Source organism: Miscanthus floridulus, chromosome 8 (genome assembly GCF_019320115.1).
Source record: "Miscanthus floridulus cultivar M001 chromosome 8, ASM1932011v1, whole genome shotgun sequence".
Taxonomy (NCBI): Eukaryota; Viridiplantae; Streptophyta; class Magnoliopsida; order Poales; family Poaceae; genus Miscanthus; species Miscanthus floridulus.
Window position 1 is genome coordinate 58,794,964 of NC_089587.1, and position 18,236 is coordinate 58,813,199.

The following is an 18,236-nucleotide window of genomic DNA, read 5'->3' on the forward strand; positions in this document are numbered from 1 at the left end:
ACCCCTTTCTGCTGACTTCAATGGCGACCATCTGTAGGCTTCGACCAAAATTTTTATTATCAAGAGTGAAGATTTGGAACCTTTTTAAGTGTTGAGGGACAACTGATTTGTTACCAGTAGGAAAGTTAGTCTTCAGTTAGGTAACGACTATTTGGTAACTATGAAGGCCAGATCTCACAGAACAATGTTGATCAAGGAAACAGCAAACCTGGCCCCACAATGCAAGTGCTACTTCTTCTCCAAATGTGCTATCAAGTCAATTCCATCTTGGACAATCACGTATATAGTACAAGACGTGGTATCGGCTAGGTAGGAGCTAGCGAAAGCACGTCCCTAGTTTTTAGTCAGCATCTTTGTGCCCCAAGGTGCCACTAACACATGTGTCCGGACTCTATTGGATGAAGTGCTGAAGGATATATAGGAATGGTTCCTTGTCAATGTAGAAATGCCCTACATGTGGAATAATGTTTTGTGCCCTGCAAAAACAGCCCACAAGTCCAATGCTTGTGCATAGTCAAGTTGGTGTCTAGAACGATGGTTGAAGTGTTACCAGAGAAGCATGTAAGGAAAACTCTAGCCTCCATCCTCAGCTAGAGAAAGACTACTGCTGCTACGAGAAAAGTTAGAGAGTGCAAAACACACACCTCAACGTGTGGAGCGAAGAAAAGGAAGAACAAGAAATCTGTCCAGCTTTTGTGACACAAAAATTGGTTATCTTCGAGCCAGCAATTAGTGACTCAAACGTGGTTGGAATGGCCTCAAATTTTGGTGACCTCATTCCTCACTTAGGACAGGTCGATGCCTCAAGTTTGTTTGAGTATTGGTTGAGTAAAACATCGGATTCGAGAGATATCTTGTCGGCTCGGTTTGCTGCCATTTCAGAACACAACAGTTTTGGTAGATGAATTGTTTGGATGGTCAAACGGTGTCCGTTTGAGTTGATTTTTGGTGAGTAGTTAGAAGACCCATGGATCTACAAGGCCCACCAAATTTTGTGCATATTGGAGCAGTAGTTTGTGAGATATGAATAGAAAACAAAAGGGTACAGAATCTGCAATTTCGCTGTGACTGCGATCATCATTTGCATTAAACGGTTGTGTTTGTAATTCATGCCAAGAAATTACAACTTGTAGGTGTATCGCTGTTAGACAACCCTCCATGCCCTAGAGAAGACTCCTTGCACCCATGTTTGTGCCGTACCTTTGTCCTCTCGTATCGATAATAGTTGAGCAGTCAAGATGTCCTACAAGTCAACTTGTGCCCTTGCAATTCGAAAGCAATGGGAAAGGTGTCAAACCGTAGATTTTCGGATTATGGTTTTTAAGATATTGATTGGCCTTAGAATGGAAGCCTCGACGACAAATGTAGTAAGAAAGCTGGTTTTGCTACGATGCAAGTCAACCCAACTTGCTGTGCAACTGCACCACGAAGGCAAATTGTACTCAACCTGCTTGGTAGTGAACTAGTCCCTAGTTTTGTGATTACTTGCAACTTGTGTTGTCCTCTAAGCCTCGCTAACATCCTTCTGCGTCAATGGTTCTCTAATGCTGACATGCCTTTGGTACCTTATATGTGTTTTTACCCAAGAGGTTGCATCATATTCCACCCAGAATCACTGTTGCAACTTGGATCCAAAGGCTCCCTAAGGAATGATCATCGAGAACGTTGAGCCGACAGAGTTAGCTACTACGTTTACCACTCACTCAGCAGACTCAGACCATACAATATTGTTATCAAGGAAAGAGCACTGCGCACATGGAACATTATGTAGCTTTCCATCAGTTGACATTTGAGTGATTGCACCGCTACAACTAGTTTGGATATTGGTTAACCAGCTTCTCATACCCTCAAGGGACGTTTACCCATTTATGATCACATCCTTTACGAAAAGTTGTGCTCAAGCCACTTTAATAGAGAACTGCTTTTCAAACCTTAGGAGCAAATATAGCACCGTTGCAAGGAATATCCATCAAACCGACTGTGGTCTAGTGCAAAGTCCATAAGGTCTGTGCTATATCCACTAGGGAAGTAGATGCTACAAGTATTTAGTCTATGTTTGTATCGCTCTTCATACATCAAGGACGAAGTACGTAGGACATTGCTATCTTGGATTCCTCCCAAAGTAACAATACTTCATGAAGGCCAATGAAGGAAATTCTTCAGACAAAACTTACTACGAAGGACAAGTATCAAAAAGTGTCTTGACCAAATTAGCCTCTCTTATGCTTGAAGCTATGTAGCCTAAAGCTCTGGCTGATATTGGAAACTGGTAGCATGTCTCTCTTCCATTAAAGTCTTTCGTCCTGAATCTCGGGACGCGATTCTTTTAAGGGGGGAGGGCTGTAACACCCTAGGTGTTTGCCACCAGTTAAGCAATGGGTTTGAGCTAAAACATGGTATATTAAGTGATGATGAAGATGTCAAGGTCAAACCTATAGAAACGAGCCCCAACCTAAACTTGGATATTGCACCTTTGCTCGCCTATAGACCCCTTTTCAAGATATATGCTTGGGTGGTGTGATTGGGATATCTTCATATGTCTCACATCAATACCCATCTATATTGGACACTCGAAAAGTTTCATGAAGTTTGGAATCAAAAAGTCACATGAAATGATAAGTTATATCCTTGTTGGAATGATTTTACTAAGTGCTTGAATTGCACTATTAAGTGAATGAGAACATGAGATGTCAACCAAACCTTGCAACCTTGCCAAAATGACTCTAGATGAACTCTACAACAAAAGTCATGAAAGGTTCATGTTGGGCAAATGCCAAGAAAATGCTCCAATGGATCAAAAAGGATAATTTAAGCTTCATCGTGATCCTACTTTGGTCAAAGTAGAACAGCAGGTTCTATACCAGTTTTGAGGTTGGACCTTAAATGAAAGTTGTAGTCCATATCATGTAGAACAAACTTTGTTTTTGGACTAAGAGCTAGATCAGCTTGGAAGTAAGTCAAATCAAGGTCACAAGATCGAATTTGCTGTTGTTTTCAGCACTTAGAAATATTCTAAGTCTGGAGTTTCGCTAAGCAACGACGTTGGCATTCCGCGTTCTCCGAAATTCGTTAAGCAACTTGAGTTGGTCCAAAAATAAAAGTTGAAGGTTATATTATGGAGAAGAGCATGCAAAAAGTTGCACTGAGTTTGACCGAGTTTTGACTTCCGAAAGTGAATTTCCGTGACCGTTATCAAGGCGCTGACACTGACAGTTTGTGGCTTAATTACCCGCTGTTGAAGAGCTCTAATGACCTTGGTCTCTAAATGAAAAATGTAGAGCAGCTCGTGGGCTTCAAACTTTGTTTTGGGCCCGAGGTCTAAATCGGCCCAGATCTGGCCCAATCCGGCGTCCACCTCGCCCACTCCGGCGCCTGCCACCTGTTCGACGGAACGCCAACGTGGTCGCCATGCAGCAGTTCGCGCCCCACCATTGCTTGCCCTGCTGCCACGCACCCCTGTGCCTTGCTCGACGTAGTGGAGCACCAGAGCACTCGCCGAGCTTCTCTCCCACTCGCCCTCACTCCCTCTGGCACTCTCTCGCGCTGCCTCTCCCTCTCGCTCGGAGCTGCTGCCATGGCCGCCGTGGAAGCTCCGTGGCCACCGCTCGTTCCTTCACTACAGCTCAGCGCATAGCCCGCCGCCACCACCGAACCTTCCTTGACCCTTCCTGAACCTTACCGCACCCTTTCCCAGTCTTGTCTGCCGCCGGCTGGCTCCGCCGACGGAGCAGCCATGAGCAGCGCCGCCTCAGCGCGTGGCCGGGCCGCCTTGGACCGTCTCCGGCCGGGATGTGTAGCTCGGTGGGTGCGCACGACTCCCCTGGCCATTCCACGCCACTCCACCGCCGCCGACGAGCAGCCTCCGGCCGCAACAGCAAGCTCCGACGACCTCCCCTGCTCTGATTCGTGTGAGGGGCTGCGTGCAACAATTAGAAGAATGGGGAGGGCCTAAGTGCATAACCACTGACTCATATGAATAGTGTCATAAGGACTGGTTTGTAATTATTTTGCAGGAACTTTGGAAATTCATAGTAAATCGTAGAAAATTCGTAAAATAGTAAATGAGGACTTTTTGGAATCCTTGTGAAATTGTCTATGCAGTGGATCTATAATATGGCATGTTTTAGTCTAAATATTTTGCGGTAAAAATAGATTTGTGCAGTAAGGTTGTAATGCTAGTTGAATTTGTTATTTTTCATAACTGTAGATCTAGGGCTCCAAATGAAGTGAAATTTTTGTGGCATGCTACTCATGTGATAGTTGATATGTGGTAAAAATTTCATGAGTATTGGGTGAAGTATGAGTGAGTTATTGGTTTATCTCGCTCTCACATGAATTCTTGCTTTAGCAACTTGTTCTTTTCATAGAGGTTGCTATACATATTCAAATGGAGTAAAATTTGTACATTAGACTATTGAGAGTATATGTGAGCCACTGTAATTTTTGTAGAAGTTATTGTGCACTTTTGGTATATGTTCATTAAGTCACCTTGTTATCTAAAATAAATTAAGAAATGCATTAAAAGAATTTATTTGGTCATGGACACTAGGTTTTCTGGTGTTCTTTAGTCATGTGTGAAATGTTGGTAAAGTTGGTTTTGCCCAATTATGTATTTGCAACATAAGTTAATAATTATTTTCTTGCCGATGTGGTTTATGGACAGATCTGGGAACTTAGCAAAGTTCTTCATGATAATATGCTTTGTTGTGAAACTTGTTTATACAAAAGTTGTAGATAATTCATGTATCTAGCTTCTATTAAAATTTGGTGTCATTTGGCCAAGTAGTTTAAGAGTTACAGCTGTTTAAAGTTGGGTTTCAGAAATGGCTGCTTTCTGTCAATTGTGGACCAGTTTCTGTAAATGGATATATTTGACTTAGTTAACTTGAGAATCATGCTAATATGATTAAAGATGAATTGTAGAAAATTTCATAAGCTTTCTAGATTGTCTTGTTGCATGTCTTTTGGATTAGTACAACTCCTGTTATGAGTAAAATTAGCTGCTGCTGTTTGCAGCCTTGACTCTGTGATTGCCGTGAATAACTTGTTTGCTTGATATGAGTTGATGTGATGATTTAGATGCTAGGCTAATTAAGATAACTTGTTAGTTGCAGGTGCCAAGCCTTAACTGAAGATGAGCAATTGTATATTAGGTTGTCTAAACCTGGCAAGTTAAAGTAATTTGAATAGAACGTAAGTAAACTAATATGCAATGCTTGTTGTACTTGCTATCTCGATGTTTGGTTTGATGTGAATAGCTTGCTCTCTATAGTTAGTTGTGTGAGGTTAGTTAAATAGCTATTGGTGTCTATGTCTTGCATAATCTTGTGTTTGTCTTGAATGTTTATGTGGTGCCTCTTGTATTACCATTCTTCATATTCATACACATGCATCTTGCATCTCATTTAGGTACGCTAGATGAACCACGTGAAGGATGAGATGTTGGAGCCAAACCCGAAGACAAGTGTTTAATGGATCTATCCCGAAGATGGAAGGACTAAGCGAATGCTAGGACCTGAGACGTCACCAGGATGGTGCAAGCTAACTGAACTGACTTGTGATCGGATCCCAGGCAAGCCCCGGAGCATTCTAAGTCTCCTACTTTATAAAAGCAATTCTTTCTATATATGAGTTATATATTGTTGCATTAAGTTGTAGGAGTTGATTGAAACCATTGATGCATTTAGTATTATCCTTGCTTACCTTATTACCTTATTACCCTATTAGGTCGGGATCGAATAACTGCTTAGCCTTGCTTAGACCGGTAGCGATCGGTGATATCCGGTCACCTACATTTATAGGTGGTTACTGGAAGAATTTAGCTATGAAAAGAATGATATCCTGGAATTAACCATGTGTGATGGATAATTGGAGACCGGACGGAAAAGTTGGAGGCAACCAGACAGGGTTCTGGGGTGCTGTTAGTTTACGTCTGTGTCGATTAAGGACCGTCCGTTGTTGGGCCTCGAGTCATGTTGAACGCATGCCTTACATTTAGCTGGCCGGATAAAGTACCTTCCGACCGCGAAGCTGGGAGATTATTCGGGCCGAGTAGATTGCCCGCAGCGCACTAGTGCCAGGAGCAGGTGTGGTAGGACACGGGGGCGAGATGATAAGACCAAAGTGCAGTCGGTCGGCCCCCGGGTACATGTGGTTCCTGGCAAACTCGAGATTCCTGGATAGTTGACTCGGTGATCAATATCTCACTTTAGCGGGTGAGTGAGGTTTGTGTAAGGAATAAATCACCAGCTGGTTAGGAATCGATTCGAATCGCCATCGCTCCTGGATAGTGAGCACTTGACTCGAGTTACGATATCGTAGTAATTATTATGGAACAATGATGGTTATCTGGATGGTATGGGATATGCTAAATCTAAATTGGTAACTGATATGTTATTGGTTAATCAAGTGATTGCTATAGTACAGGTGCTTACCTAGATGGATAGGTCATAATAAAGATGATGCAAAGTACTTAAAATGGTTTCTTCATGATAGCTTATGCTTTTCGCAAACAAGTCAGCTAGCCCACTAAAGAAAGCCATGCATAATCCTTGGTGTCGCTTTATTTTGGTTTAAGACGGGTAAGTCTGGCTGAGTACATTCGAGTACTCAGGGTTTATCCCACCTTGTTGCAGGTGATGTTCTCGACCTATTGAAGATGGTGGCTAACCACCGGTGGGCTCGGTGATTCTATACTTACTTCTCATCTATATGCTTTTGTCGGATGATGTCACTTATGCTAGCAATATATTTGGAACTTATATTAATGTAATCATTTGAAAGCTATGTTGTTTTCACTAAGCGGTTTTGAAACCCAAACTGGTACTTTTATTTGTGAACCCATTTGTAATATTATTTCCTGCTGCAACCCTATGTATGTGATGTGTATTTGCTTAATCACGCGATCTTGGTTGTGATGTTGATTTACCGAGGTCTTTCGGGACACTCGGCGGACTACCGGGTTTATATGAGTGAAAGTATGGGTGTGTCAACGTGTTAGCGGGGACAACCGTACTTGATCTTGTATAAATTGGGCTGTTCTGTCACATCCCACGGTGGATCCAGCGCGGGGGCTGGTGTGGCTGGGCGGGCGGTGCGGATCTCCTGCGCTACGCGGGGCTCCCACGGCGGGGCGTGGTCTCCACCACCACGGCGGCGGCGCGGGCTCCACCACTGTCTGTGCCGAAGGCGGTGGCGCCCCCCACGCCGACTCCGGAGTTGAGCTTGGCGAGGGCGAGGAGCTGTGGGGAGAGGACGAAGGCGGTGGCTGCCGCAGAAGACTTTGCATCTTGAAGAAGGACGACGCAAATATGCCTCCTGGTCGACCTCGTCCCAAAAATGCATGCTCCGATTGCGTCTTCTGTTGGAGCCAGCTAAAACACTGTGCATGACCGATTTTAGGTATGCGTCGATCTTTGCATGAGCTGTTGGAGACAGTCTAACATGCCATATGATGGGAGGGAGTGATCATTACAGTCTATTTGCCTAATGTATAATTAGTTTTGCTGTTGTAATTTTAACTTCAAACTTATACATACCGACTGATTTATCTCAGATACAGACTGATTTGCAAACCAGTGTTACGTGCAACTCAGAGTCTGGTTGGAAAAGCAAGTTGCTACTGTGAGCTATGTGAACTTACATGCGGCAGAACCACCCTAATTATATGGCTCGCATGCACCTGTCATTGTCCTTAAGACCTCTGACTGCTGCACATAAGAGCTAGATAACTCAGGTAGTCTGTCGGGTGTCCTCGGGGAACCCCGAATCATCCATATTTTACAACTCATACATGATCAACGTAGAGTTGCCACAATATTACAACATTTAGTACAAAGATAACTTACATCAGAGTGTGGAAGAATTATAACATTAGTTTACAAAACATATTCAAGTCAAACTTAACTTAAGTTCCAAAAGATGAGTAGAAATTCAGAAGCAACTTAGGTGAAGCATCTAAGGTAGGAGAGACGATAAGATCATGTCGAGTCCACTAGCATGACCTCCGCTAGCAGCACAAGTCAGATCCTGCAACAAGGGTTAATAAACTCTGAGTACTTGAGAGTACTCAACAAGTCTTACCCGACTAAAAGAAAAGACTCTAAGGTTATGCGGGCTTAAAGACAAGGTAGAAACAAGAATATTTTTTATAGAAAAGCTTACTACAAATGGATCCTTACTTTCAATATTTTAGCTTTGTATTAGGTGTATCAATATCCAATTAGCACCTATTCTAGCTCAAGCACTTCATTAATCATCACATCTCTTCTCAACCTATATCATCTCATATCCATCAGTAACCATGTTTCATTGATTAACTATGATGAGTGGTCGAAGGATCGAGTCTCCATAACCGAGGAGCATGACAATTCGAATCGATTTGGCCTAGCTGAGATTTTCTTACCACACGACATATGCAGGTCGTAGACCTACATATATCAACCCTCACTTGGATCCTCCAAAACATGAACGGGTCCCGCGCTACCCAAGAGTACACCCTGTGCCATTCGATGATGGATTCACAGGATGTGTACACACTACTCTCACCATCTCTCCACTCCCAGTGCACGGTTGGCCTTTCACATAATGGAATAGCCGAGGTATTAGGCTTACCGGAGTATGTGGCCACTACTACAAGGTCTCGATCACAACAGGCCTACAACGAACGGTCCTTAATTAACACAGACGAAAGCACTATAGGGAGACTCCATTCTCGATGCAAGCCACCCACTCAGTCTTTAACATTATCTTAACCATGGTATTCACAACCCATAACCAGAGTTGAGAAGAGCAAGGTAAACCTGTTTTCTCTTGAACGATGAAACCATCATTCGAGTTCTATCGAAGTCTAAGCATTACTAAGTATAAGAGATTAAGAGGTATCAATCTATTCATACTAGCAGGGTATAACTAAGGATATCTGTATATCAAGGTAATCATGCAACAACGGTATTTGACTCACTCTAAATTACTTAATGCACATCTCACAAGACTTAAAGTGTAATAAAGATTTGCAAGTGTTATAGAAGGGTGGTATGCACCGAGGCTTGCCTGCGTTGCAGAGAAGGTTAGATCCCAAGGAAAGATCCAGTTAGTCACACATGGCACCACTGGTGGATGAACCTTCTCCGAAACTTGATAAACATGAGCCTTCTCACTCTCGTATGCACTACATGTAATAAATGATGCTTTGCTTAACATGATGGACTACATGCCATGATGCATGATGAGAGACATTCAAGTGCATGACAGAAGTTGAACAAAGTTAAGAAAGTTGAGTACAACTTTCTTTCACCAAGGAACTAGGGTTTGTTTATTATAAAAACATTGTAGTTAATTAACTATCAAGTTAATTAGTTGTTTATCATTTAACATGGACCAACAAGATTAACATGAAAAACATCTACAAAGCTTAACCTCCTACTCAACTATGGCATACAAGGAGCAATCAAGGCTTATAAACATGCATCTACTAGTTAAGAATTTAATTGAGCTATTTATTTATTAAATAACAAGTTGATAATAAGCATATCAAGAAAGGAATTAAGTTGCCAAGGAACAACAGGGGTTTGGTGTTCCAAAGTCTATAATCAACTCCAAAATACACCAAAGTCATTTTATGATTTATCCTAATTATTTATGTATTTATTAATTAATAATTAAAAGGATGTAATTGAATGGACAATTTAAAATTATCAAAACAGTTCCATAATTTTTATGAAGACAGGTCTAAGCATGTAAAGCATACACAAAAAATGTCATGATTAAAGCATAATTATTTTACCCTATAAAAATCATGAAAAATCCATTTTATTAATTTAAAAAAGTAATTTTTAAGCATACCAAAACTAATGAAAATGACCAGTTCGTATTTTTTCTAGATAGAGAACAACATAACAAGGCTACACAAAAAGGTTCACAATTTTATCAAGCTTCTATAATTAGTTATGAAATAAACAAGATTGAACACTTTTAATCATTTCTGAAAAAATATAAAATCATTTTTTTCTGCGCCTAAACTTTTCCCACTCCCTCCTCCTCGATCCACCGCCACTGACAGCGGGGCCCGGGTCGCGCCTGCGCTTGACCGCGGTGCAGATGCCTTTGACCGGCGGGTGCTCGTCGCTGGCGAAGTCTCCGGCGACGGAGCTTACCCCAGCGAGTTCCTCTCCCACTCCCGCACACCCCTCGAGTGTCAGCTCAGCATCTAGGGTACCGGAGCGGGCACGACCGCGGCCATGGCGGACGGCGGCGCTCCGTTGCGGCGGAACTTGCCGACGGCAAGGACTCCGGCAACGGAAACGGTACCAACAGTTTCCCCTTGAACAAGCGAACAAAACTACGCTATCGGTTGAAAGAACTCGAGCTCGGTTCGTGCGCGACCGCGGCTATGGCGGATGGCGGAGCAGAGCTTGCCGGTGCGGCGACGTTCCGGCTACTCCGGCGTGGTAGATATAAAACGTGCGGCGCGGTTTGCACCAGGAGCTCACCCCAAGTCAGCTTCGCTATCCGGTTGAGTCGGAGGCAGCGCGGATGATCACGCCGGCGGTGAGGACGAGCGCGGCGGCGTGAACTCGGCGGCGAACGCTCGTTCCGATGTGACCTGTACGGTAACAGTAAAACGGATAAGCCTACGAGCTTTGGGGTGCCCATATGAGTACAAAACACAAGATAGAAGGCCGAGAGGGCAGCCGACGATGGTTGGCTATGGTGAGGTCGAGCTCGGCGGCCATGTCTAGGTCGCCGCGGCGGGAACTGGCGCCAGGGGCGATTGCGGTGGAGATAGGTGGCGCGAGCGGGTCGAGTGGATGCTCAAGGACAAGGAGATGTGGGCACGGGCAATTGAGCTGGGGTGCAACGGTGGCGGCCAATTTGGCCCGGCTAGGCGAGCGGTGCTGGCGGCGAGACAGAGATGGAAAGGAGGAGAGGCGGTCGGCGGCTCGGGCTAAAAGGGCGAAGGCAAGGCGTCCGCGCGCGACAGCAGCTGCTTGAACTCGACACCGCGAGCAGCTGCGTGTCCGTGCGTGCATAGGCAGTGATCGAGGGCGGTGGCGTCGGCGGTGAGCAGACTGCTGCGTGGCAGCTGCTTGCCGACCTACTGTTCACGACTGACAGACCCTTTTCCTCCCTCTCGTTCTCGTGTTATTGTAAAACAACTTGATGAGCGCCAGTAAGCAAAGTTGTTCATTGATCTATGATCTCCATCTTTGCTTAAAGGGCCAACATCAAAAGATGAATACATTTAGTGATTTTGAATATCAAACTAGGGTTCAGTGAAACTGACAAACTGAATCCAGTTTCAGGTTTTGAAACAGTTTTTGATTAACAACTTTGGACAATTAAATAGTGAACAAACAGTTATCCAACATATCAACCAATTACATGGTAACATAGCTCAAACATAGCATCAAGCAATGGAACAAAGTTTGACCAAATTTTACTTATGAAAATTCATGTAATAATTCCCCAAAGTTTGAACTCACTAACTGCATTTCAGGGACTTGGCACCAAGGCTAAGTGTGAGAAATAATTAGTGAATTCAATCTTGGAGCTCAAATTTGAACATATTTGACTTAGAAATATTATCAATCTTTGATTCCACATTATAAAGCACACTTTGTACTACAACTTTTATTTTAACAAAATTTTACTTGTTTAAGCAAATTCACATATTTAAATTAAGAAAGTTTCTTAATCACTTTTATTGGCATCATTTCAAGCAACATGTAAAACATGACATATACAACATATGAACATATGAATGCTATAAATGAAACATGAGTTGCATGAATGAAACATCACTTATGCAACAGATCATATGAATGTTATACTTGAAACATAAATTGCATTTATGACTCAATGCTTGGTGATTTTGCTTCATGATGCACATGATCAAGTTTTAATTGCTTTTTAACATCTGGAATGTTACATTACCCATCTCTTTATCTTGCTTAAAACAGCTATAAAACATCTCTCTATTTTCATCCATTTGGAAAACTGAAAGTTGAAAGCCAAAAGCAGGATCCAGGGTGTGCGAAAATTGTACTACGGGGAAGCATCAGCTTCTGAAAAATCAGCCTCGGGTTCTACCCACTTGGTTGACTTTCTGCTTTTTGACAGCAAAAGCACTTTCTAGAAGTTAAACGAAACACAGCCTTGGTATCACACAGACATTCGGAGTATATCATAATTTAGAAGACTATAAAGTCTTCACAGATAGATAGATGGTACATAGTTCACAGATCCCCAGTGGATCAAATGATCTATTTCTCATGAACAAATGGCACAAAGCTCAGCTGACAATAGCTATTTGGCAACTATTAAGAGACTTTAAGAAGTGGCAGCCTCCTCCTGGAGCTGCTTCACCTTGGTGATGTAGTCACTCATTGCTTCTTCTTTCGATTTGCCTGCCAAGATCTCAAAAGTTTTAGCAACTACTATAATATCTTGTGATACTACTAGAATAGATGTATCCAAGTAGAACACTAGTATTGTGGTAAACAACAAAAATATATAAGCTGCCCAAAATACAACGATCAGATAAGTATATGAACCTTCAACAGCCTTCCATGCATCCCACTTGGCCCTGTCCTTCTGGTAGAATATGCCAGGCCGATCTTCAAAAGTTTATTAACGAATAAACATGTAAGCACAGTTGCGTTGAAAAAAAAATACTATTGTAAACACAAAAAATACACAGATAAGTTTCAAGAGACACTATCAGGATCCCATGAGTTAATGGCAACTGGCTAGATTCTGATGTCAAACAGACTAGAGGTTCATTTAGTACGGCGCAAGCAGAGCATAATTATGACTTAGTTACAAGTGAGATAGGCATGTTCAGTTACTCCGCCTGGCCCTATGAACTTGAATTTATCATTCATCTGCATCTAGGTGCAGCAAATTTCATCAGTAAATAGATGTTGCAGCACGGAGCATAGACAACTACGTTTCAGTATTGGTTGAACCCCAAGAGGTTGATCAACATCTAATACATCCCTGCTCCATTATTGCTAAACTTCTGATGCTATGTACTCCGTACTACATAAACAAATCCCAGAACCATGGTCAAAATTTGTTGTCCAAACTTGGAAAGAAATAAAAAGATAATACTGTTTTGTTTGCTTACTAAGATTTTGCCCATATTTTATATTCTTAGGATTTCCCCCTTATTTTATATTCTTATCATGTAAAGTATCACAAATTCACGATACATATTCACCACTGTTTGGATTTCTAAATTGTTAAACTTTGAAAGTAAACTGACAGGGCTTGCTGTTTATTTTAATTTATATAGGGAAGCAAATCGTCGAACTTTTAGGGAATTCCTATTATGACACAAAGTTAAACACTATCCATGCTAGGAATAGTATTGAACCATGACATATAAATTGGGTTTCTGCAAACCAAGAGCTTCATCCACACTGCAAACTTACAAAGGGAACTGGAAAAAAGATAACAAAAGTAGCTGTGTGATTACATACTAACCGGTATTCACGTTTCCAACAGTGGCTTGCTTGTAGAGTCCGTAGAGGATCAGCTTGTTCTCATTGCTCGTGTTCTCAGGCAAGGTCTTTGCCTTCTCAGCATACTCCTCAAATTCCTCCTGCAGTAGAGATACAGCTCATAGGTCATGTTCCTTCTGCAATAGAAATACTCCTCAAATTGTCTCATCCACGATTGCAAAATTATTTCACAAGGTAAATCTTTCATGTAAATCGTTTTAAGAAATCCAGTCTTTGAACCACGCGCTTTGCTATTCTATTTCTTTATAGAATTATATAGAAAACCGAGACATCGCAAAAATACTTAAACAACAGGGAATTTCCCGTCTTACATCCAAAGGCATGATGAACACAGCAGTAACTGCCGCTCAGGAGTCAAGGCGGCGCAAAAGCATTGAAATCCCCTCTTAAGAATGAACATAAAGGGCACCGCATCTACAATTCCAAGTGCTGCAAAGAGCCAACAGTCTGGATCCACCAGATCTTGGCTACGCATACAAATCTAGAAGGAAATTAAGACCATGAAGCACCGGATTCCAAGTCTTGATCGTTTCTCTGGACAATCTAACCAAGCTCGTACCGACACTACTGTGGGTTACAGTGCAAGAATCTAAACGGAGTTGGAGATTCAGAACCAAATGGACAGAAAGAACAAATCTTGGAGAACATCAGATGAATAAAGATTTGATCTTTAACAAGCGAGTAACAGATAATGTCGATTTAGAGAGTGATGAGCCGTGTACCTGCAGACCCATGGCTTGGTTTTAGGATTTGTTTTCTTCTTTGGCCTCGTCTCTTCTTCTCGGTTTTAACGATGACTGGTGACTAGATCGGATCTGCTTATATAGCGCAGTACTGAAATTCCTACGTAGTGAGAAACCCCCTGTTTCCAAACTTAATTATGGAGGAGCCCCTGTACTGGGCAAATTTCGCAGACAGATCCTTGGAATAAATTTCTATATTTTAAAAGAAAATGTCAGTAATAATAAGTTAGGAAAAGAACCCAAATTGTTAGTGTTGATGACTTAAGGCCCTTTGGAATATGGAACTTTCTCTATTTCTTGTGTTTTTTTTTATAAAAATAAATTGATTTTTTTAAAAAAAATCCTGTATAATTTCTATGAAATTCCTATGTTACAAAGCCCCTTTCTTTCCCGGATGGACCATTTTGAAGATATTGATATATTTTTGTTGTTCATTCAAAAAAGGTCCATGGCCCTGTTCGCTTCTCTCATAATCTGTACTTTTCAGCTTGTTTTTTTCATTCCGAACAGTGTTTTTCTCTCACAACAAATAAGCCGAAACTATATTTCGGCTTGTTTTTTCAGCGAAGCGAACATGGCCTATTAGAAAATGAGGAAGCACTGATAATTCACTATGCAGTGACAGTAGTGTGCATCAGTTAGCAGCTAACTGCTTGGACATAGAGAGGCATTGAAGGACAGACAGGACATAACTACCAACTGATACTCATAATTTCATAAATGGAAGAGTACCAATCAGCCAAACAGGACATGAACGTTAGGCATAAATCAACAGGGCAGCAGAGCTTCCACTCAACAGTTCATCAATCATTCTATCCATTGCAACAGGGATCTGTGCTTATCACTGCTCCATTCAAGCATTTGCATGTTGAGCTTGAACGTTTCAACTCAAAACAAATACGAATAACAACTAGTTCTGTTTATTTATCCATGGTCTGGTCCATGGCCATCCGACCCGGTTGAGTACGCTGCCCAAAAAGATGAGATGCTGATGATCATAGCAGACGGACAAGCTGGTGGCAGTAGGATATGCTCGAATGGAACCAACCAAGTGGGCAAGTGGCTGTGAAATATGCTGCTGCTGCTGCTGCCAGGCAGTGGGCATAGAATCAATCTCATCACTAGCCGCTGACTGCTCTAAAAGACCAAATTAGATGCCATTCCAGCGTCCCCATCCTACGGTTGTGACTTGTGACCAAACTAAGCATGGTTCAATCATCTAGCAGCAGCAGTAAAATGTGATGCTGTTTGGTTCGGTGTTTTTTGTTTTGTATAATCAGATTACAGCAGCCATCAATACAAGCTGTCGCCAGTTCAAGTTATCCTGATCGTGATGTCCTTCAATTAGACAATTACCCATGCCTCCCGAGTCCCGACCCAGCCACGATCGTGTTAATCTCCACGACCGGTGCGTATTTCTCATGAAAAAGAAGGATCCGACACTTGTTTCTTCACTGCCGGAAATCACTGGGATTCGTGGTTGTTTTCCCGACTTGGGGGCTGGCGGCCATTAATTTGCCCCGGCCAGGCTTGTAGTAGTCGAAACTTTCAACAACAATTCATTAGTTTTTTTTCTCGATCAGGCTTTGAAGCCTATTTTTCATTAAGAAGACCACAACAATTCATTACTGAAACCGACGTTTTTTCTATCAGTTACAGCACGAAGATATGAACAAAAATATCAGTTATCTGCTCAAAACGGTTCAGAGCACAGAACACGCTATACCCATTTCAAAGCTCTAGGGTCTAGCATAAACTGGTTGAATCAACAAAATAAACATGGCCACACGGGGCACTCTTTACATGAACATAAGTAGCTGCGGCCTGCAGTCATGCAGATATAGAAGCGAACAAACCACCATGGAAACGTACTCAAACAAATTGGCCAATTGGGTTTCTTGTTTCTTGCATGCAGAAGGAAAAATGTTTCACCTAGCTTTGCATCCTCTGCTCTCCATTGCCTTTATATATATGTTGCCATCAATTGAGTGCGCAATTATTCTACTCCAGTCCAAAAATATATATAAAGACTTTGAGTTTCCTGTAAAGTCCTAAGTCAGACTTTCTAGTTCAACCAAGTTTATAGAAAAGGGTATTATATACGAAGTAAAATATGGGAAATATATTTTATAATCATGCTAGTTTCATATGATAATATTAATTGTTATTTTATTCTACAAACTTAAGATAATTTGACTTGTGAAAAACTAAAAAATTCTTATATTTTGCTAGGACAAAGTGAGTATCTATTATATTATCACAATAGTGTTAAAAGAAGCCACTTATTTTGTCAAGAGGGTCTAGAAAAATCATGAAATTAATCGGATAAAGCAAAGAATATGCACTGTTGATTTTTATGAACATCTAACCATCTACATTCGAAGAGACCATGCTAGTTGCTAGATACGATAAACCAGGGGCGGGCCCACTAGCATTCAAGGGTATTCAGTTGAATACCCAAATTTTTTGACAAAAAATTTCATATATATAGGCCATATACAAGTCTGCATATTAAAAAACAAAAAAACACAGCGAAACTATATTCTATACAGCAAATCGATCAAAATGACATGTCCCTACTCGGCTACTCGTTTTTCTCCCACACCCGAAGGCCCAACGAGGCCCAGCGGCCTGCCAGCCCATATTCTCCACTCCCGCACCCCTACGGTCTGTTCGACTCCCAGTGGCGGGCGGTGGCACCGGCACCGCGCACGGCGGACTCAGGGGCGGGCGGTTGGGGCGTCGGGCGTCGGGCGGAGGGCGGAGGGCGGAGGGCGGCAGCCGGCAGCCGGCAGCCGGCAGCACGCAGCAGCGAGGCGCGAGTCCGAGGCTCCGATTGCGACAGTCCGACTGCTGAGCCCGAGTTTGTCCCAATAAGTTTCAGTCTCTCTGTCTCTTGGCTTAGCTTCCGGATTTCATATATACTAGAAAACCAGGCGCGGCATTGCCGAGCCTTTGCCAGTAGCAAATGCCGCACCTTTGCCAGTGGCGAGCCAGCCAAGAAATATTTTGAGTCGTCCTTTCATGTGGCTTGTGAGTTGACATGAGCTCTAAAGTTTTTGACATTGTGTATGCTTTTTTTCGAATTAGGGATATTCCCCATTTCCATTACGAAGAATGGAAATACAGCAGAGTTTTAAGGCCTGATCAGAGTAGCAAACAGAACAGACAGACGTCCAGAACACAGTATGAAGTAAAAGCCTAACAGACCACGCCAGATTACAACCCTGAGATTGATAACTACAGCCAACAAAAGAACACTGGGCAGAAAAGAGAGCGGCAAGTTCCAGGCTCCATCAGCAATCCGGCTCCTGTTCTGCGTCATCTTCATCAGCGGGGTCTGGCAATAAGTTGGAACGAGTCACCGCTTGATGCTTCTTGGACAGTAGCTGTAGTGCAAATTTTGATCATGGTGTCGACACCTTTAATCAACATCTCCTTGTCAACTTCTTTCTGAAGACCAGGGTGTTTTTGCCATTCTTCACCTTCATTTTTCTCCCCTGTAAATAAATGTTCTTGACTTTGATAAGATCAGCCCAAATGGGAGAGTCAATCTGTTTGTGTTTCACAGAACTGACATATGTGTATGCTGTTGTGACGATATGCTAAAATATGCAATAACAATTGCGAGCCGATAATATTGGCAGATGAATATTCACTTATGTGGTTTCTATTTAGTTGGCACACTTTTAGCAATTGCAAGATCGAGTATTGACGAGCTGAGAAAAAGTAATAAATGATCGAGTGTGTATGGACCTTGTACCGTCCTCATTTAATCTGTGAACCATGCTTCAGAAAATCAAAATCCCTCACTCCCTCCGTCCCACTCCTAATAGATCTCATATATACCTAGATTTGTCTTCTTTCAACTCAATCATGCAACCTGCAAGATATTGTAAAGCAAAGGATGATAAGAAGGGCTTCATCATGTAAGTAGAGGTCAAACTTGAATATGCTGTATAGCTAA

General features: G+C 42.2%; 1 protein-coding gene across 1 annotated transcript; it reads right to left on the reverse strand.

Annotated features, from left to right (window-relative positions):
* Nucleotides 1-12,139: 12,139 nt before the first annotated feature.
* Nucleotides 12,140-14,331, reverse strand: LOC136472216 (acyl-CoA-binding domain-containing protein 1). Its single transcript, XM_066469948.1, has 4 exons — nucleotides 14,249-14,331; nucleotides 13,489-13,606; nucleotides 12,555-12,617; nucleotides 12,140-12,407 (listed from the first exon to the last, which is right to left on the reverse strand). The coding sequence occupies exons 1-4, from the start codon at nucleotides 14,258-14,260 to the stop codon at nucleotides 12,331-12,333; spliced, it is 270 nt and encodes an 89-aa protein (XP_066326045.1). The 5' UTR covers nucleotides 14,261-14,331; the 3' UTR covers nucleotides 12,140-12,330.
* Nucleotides 14,332-18,236: the final 3,905 nt, after the last annotated feature.

Excerpts from the sequence above, each read along its gene's own strand:
- LOC136472216 (XM_066469948.1), bottom strand. Across the intron at positions 12,618-13,488 it reads TGTTGGAAACGTGAATACCG|ATCGGCCTGGCATATTCTAC; the intron begins GTTAGTATGTAA and ends AAACTTTTGAAG. Across the intron at positions 12,408-12,554 it reads TGCATGGAAGGCTGTTGAAG|GCAAATCGAAAGAAGAAGCA; the intron begins GTTCATATACTT and ends AGATCTTGGCAG.